Below are 3,312 nucleotides of genomic sequence, written 5' to 3' on the forward strand. Positions count from 1 at the left end.
GGGGACATCAGCAACGTTTGGCATTGAGTTTTATCTTGTCTTCTTTGTTTTTCTGCCAGAAGGTTATTTTTTTAGTTGTGGGGTTCCTCTGTATGAAAAACATTAAACAAATGAAGGTAAAACAAATCATTCTGCACACTGAGTAAGATTTTGTTCTTTCTTTCAGGTTTATGTGGAATTTGATGACCAGGACTGGGACAAGAGAGAGTGGGTGAAGGTCTATGAGGATTTCCAGCTGTTTCTCCTGGAGCACCAGCTGGTCTGGGCCAAGAGGAAGGAGGGTGGAGCAGCAGCAGCAGCAGCAACAGCAGCAGCAGCAGGAGGAGGAGGAGGAGCAGGAGTAGCAGGAGGAGGAGGCCTCCTGCAGGGAACTAAGGCCAAACACATACAGTGGCCTGCACTGGTAAGACCTGTGTTTTCTACTTACAGAGCTACACTTCAGTCCTGTTCAGTTTTTATACAGCATCATGGGGCGGCTGTGGCACAGTGGTTAGGGGAGTCGATCCTCTAATGCAAGAGTTGGCGGCTCGATTCCTCGCTATTCAGTCACATGTTGAAGTGTCCCTGAGCAAGACACTTCAGCCCTAATGCCTCTGATGTGTCCCATCAGTGTATGAATGTGATTGGCACTGATTAGTCTCCATAGATGATTGTACATGTTATCTCTGTAGAGAGCTAACAGAGTGCTGTGTGAATGGATAAATGAGGACACAGGTTGTAGAGTGAAGAGCTTTGAGTGTCCTGGATGAGTAGAAAGATACTATAAAAGTACAGTCTGTTTACCATTTATACCATCATCAGGAGTCAACCCAGGTCAAGATGGCCTCTCCAGCCAACAGACCATAGAAATGACATAAACAGCTAGAAGTCAGTCAGTTTGTAGATTTTGAGATCAAATTTAATGTGGTCGTATTAACATTATTTAAAACACATACCCCAAAACTCGATTCATTGTACAATATTTTTGCTGAAAACTTGGGCTTGGGTGGCTCAGTTGGTAGAGCAGATGCCTCTCAGCAAGAAGGTCTCTGGCTCAAATCCCGGCCCAGAGACCTTTCTGGGCAGTTTGCATGTTCTTTCCGTGCATGTGTGGGTTTTCTCCGGGTACTCCGGCTTCCTCCCACAGACCAAAAACATGACTGTTAGGTTAATTGATAACTCTAAGTTGTCCCTAGGTGTGAGTGAGACAGTGAATGGTTGTTTGTCTCTGTGTGTGTCTGTGATGGACTGAGACCTGTCCAGGGTGTACCCCACCCCTCACACTGTGACTGCTGGATAACATGAAAGCCTTTATTGTCATCATTTACACAATGAAATTACATTTAAGAACACCCATTCAGGAAGGCACACACAAGACAAAAACATGGGGGAACAGGTGTTCAGGTCATGCAGCATCCAGTTGGGGCTGCTCTACCTTTAAAAAGCTTAGAATACACACAGTAGGAAAATGAGTTTAAAAAATGCTCTGATCCTGTTTACACAGAAACACATGATCATACGCTAAAAAAAAACTACTCACATATAGAAGGCAGCTAAGGAAGGGAGGGGTCTGGGGCTCAAACACATGGGCACCAGTGACCCCCGTGACCCTGAAAGAAAGAAGCGTTGATGGTAAACATACTGAACTTATAGAGCGCTTTATCAAGTCCCTCCACACCCCAAAGTGGTTTACACTTACAAACATTCACACACACATTCACACACTGATGGTGTAAGCTACACTGTAGCCACAGCTCACTGACAGAGGTGGGGCTACCATGCACCAGCACCTCCGGACCCTCTGACCACCATCAGTGGAGGACGAAGGATAAGTCTGTTTTTCTTTCTTATGAAAAAAGATGTGTGTGCATGCACAGGTGATGGTCAGAGAACACATTGTAGTAACCTGTTCATCACACACACAACATGGTGACCACTGTGTGTGCTGTAGGGTATTAGTTGTTAGTTGAGTTTTTTTACAACACACATGAACAGTGTTTTCCTGCAGCTGTGTGCTGATAGTGGTCTGTGTGGGCGTGTTTTTGCTGAGCTTGCTTTTTATCTGCAGCATTTTGTTTAATAAAATGTTCAGAACTTCATGTCCACCCCTGAATGAAGGGTTCAGATAGACCTGTCTAAAATGACCGTGTACGAACTCTTCAGCCAGTGCGTGTGTGTGATTCAGTGTTTTTATTACGTAATAGCAGAGTGCACAGTGCCATCTGGCACACACATGGGAAATAAGAACTGAGACAACCCCCCCCCCCACACACACACACACACACACACACACACACACACACACCCCCCCCCCCACACACACACACACATTGTGTGTTTTTTCTCTCCCTCTTTCAGTTGTTTTCCACTAGTTAGTCATGTCACTTCTGTCTGCTGCTGTTGTTATAGCAACAGCATCAAAGCCTCAAATAGATTTTTTGTTTAAATGTTCATGTTGGTTTGCAGTCCTCAGTGGATCATCTGTAATCACCTGAAATTATTCACTCCCATCTGTAAATGAAGTGGTGAGGCTCAAAAATGAGATGTAGAGGAAACCAAACTGGTGTGGATGTACAAGAGTCTGTGTACTTGCATCAAACGGAGGATTTTGTGTTGACTTCCAATCATTTTTGTAACTTTTTATGCCTAACCCAGACATTTTCACTAAAATTTACCATTACTGGTCTATTCCTAACCAGAACCTGAACCAAAACTAAATTCACACCATACCTCTAAACCTGGGTGAACCAAAAAATCATTTTACATCAGGATCGTGATTCTCATTTACAAAGATTCAAAATCAATTTTAAATGTCCCAAAATCGATTTTTATAAATGAGAAAAGCAAATCCAATGGCTGTCAGCCTCCATTTTGTAACTACAGGGGATGTCCTGACATCACCACACAGCTGCTTCTGGAATATATGAATGTGCAGAAAGCACCGAAACAAAGAGGAAACTACAGGACTGAAGGACAGAGACATTCAACCAGTCCTGTCTTCACTGAAGGCAAAGATTTGGGCTCATTTTGGTTTTTACTCAATGAGTCTGAGTTTGACCTGAGCGAGGTGTTCGAGCTTTGCACAATGAAGATGAAGCACTTTGGAAACACGACAAATGGGCTCACATTATCAGTTTTGAATGAAAAATCGAGTTTGAATCGAATCATGAGAGAGTAAAAGGTTCCCACCTCTACTCATTAGAGCTCAGTAGAGCTACAAATAAAGTTAGGACTGGGAAAATGTCCTCACTTCCCAAAAAGGACCTCACTTTACTAGCAGAAACAAGTACTTGGATGTGTGTGTGTGTGTGTGTGTGTGTGTGTGTGTGTGTG

The 3,312-nt window shown here is 43.6% G+C and overlaps 1 protein-coding gene across 1 annotated transcript in view; it reads left to right on the forward strand.

Annotated features, from left to right (window-relative positions):
- Positions 1-338: 338 nt before the first annotated feature.
- jmjd1cb (jumonji domain containing 1Cb) overlaps positions 339-3,312 on the forward strand; it is a gene marked incomplete at both ends in the record, with an annotated part of 67,960 nt that continues 64,986 nt past the window's right edge. Inside the window, 1 exon segment of the mRNA XM_014031036.1 lies at positions 339-403. Within this exon segment, the coding sequence (XP_013886490.1) occupies positions 339-403 (65 nt within the window).

Source organism: Austrofundulus limnaeus, unplaced genomic scaffold, assembly GCF_001266775.1.
Source record: "Austrofundulus limnaeus strain Quisiro unplaced genomic scaffold, Austrofundulus_limnaeus-1.0 Scaffold1166, whole genome shotgun sequence".
Classification (NCBI taxonomy): Eukaryota; Metazoa; Chordata; class Actinopteri; order Cyprinodontiformes; family Rivulidae; genus Austrofundulus; species Austrofundulus limnaeus.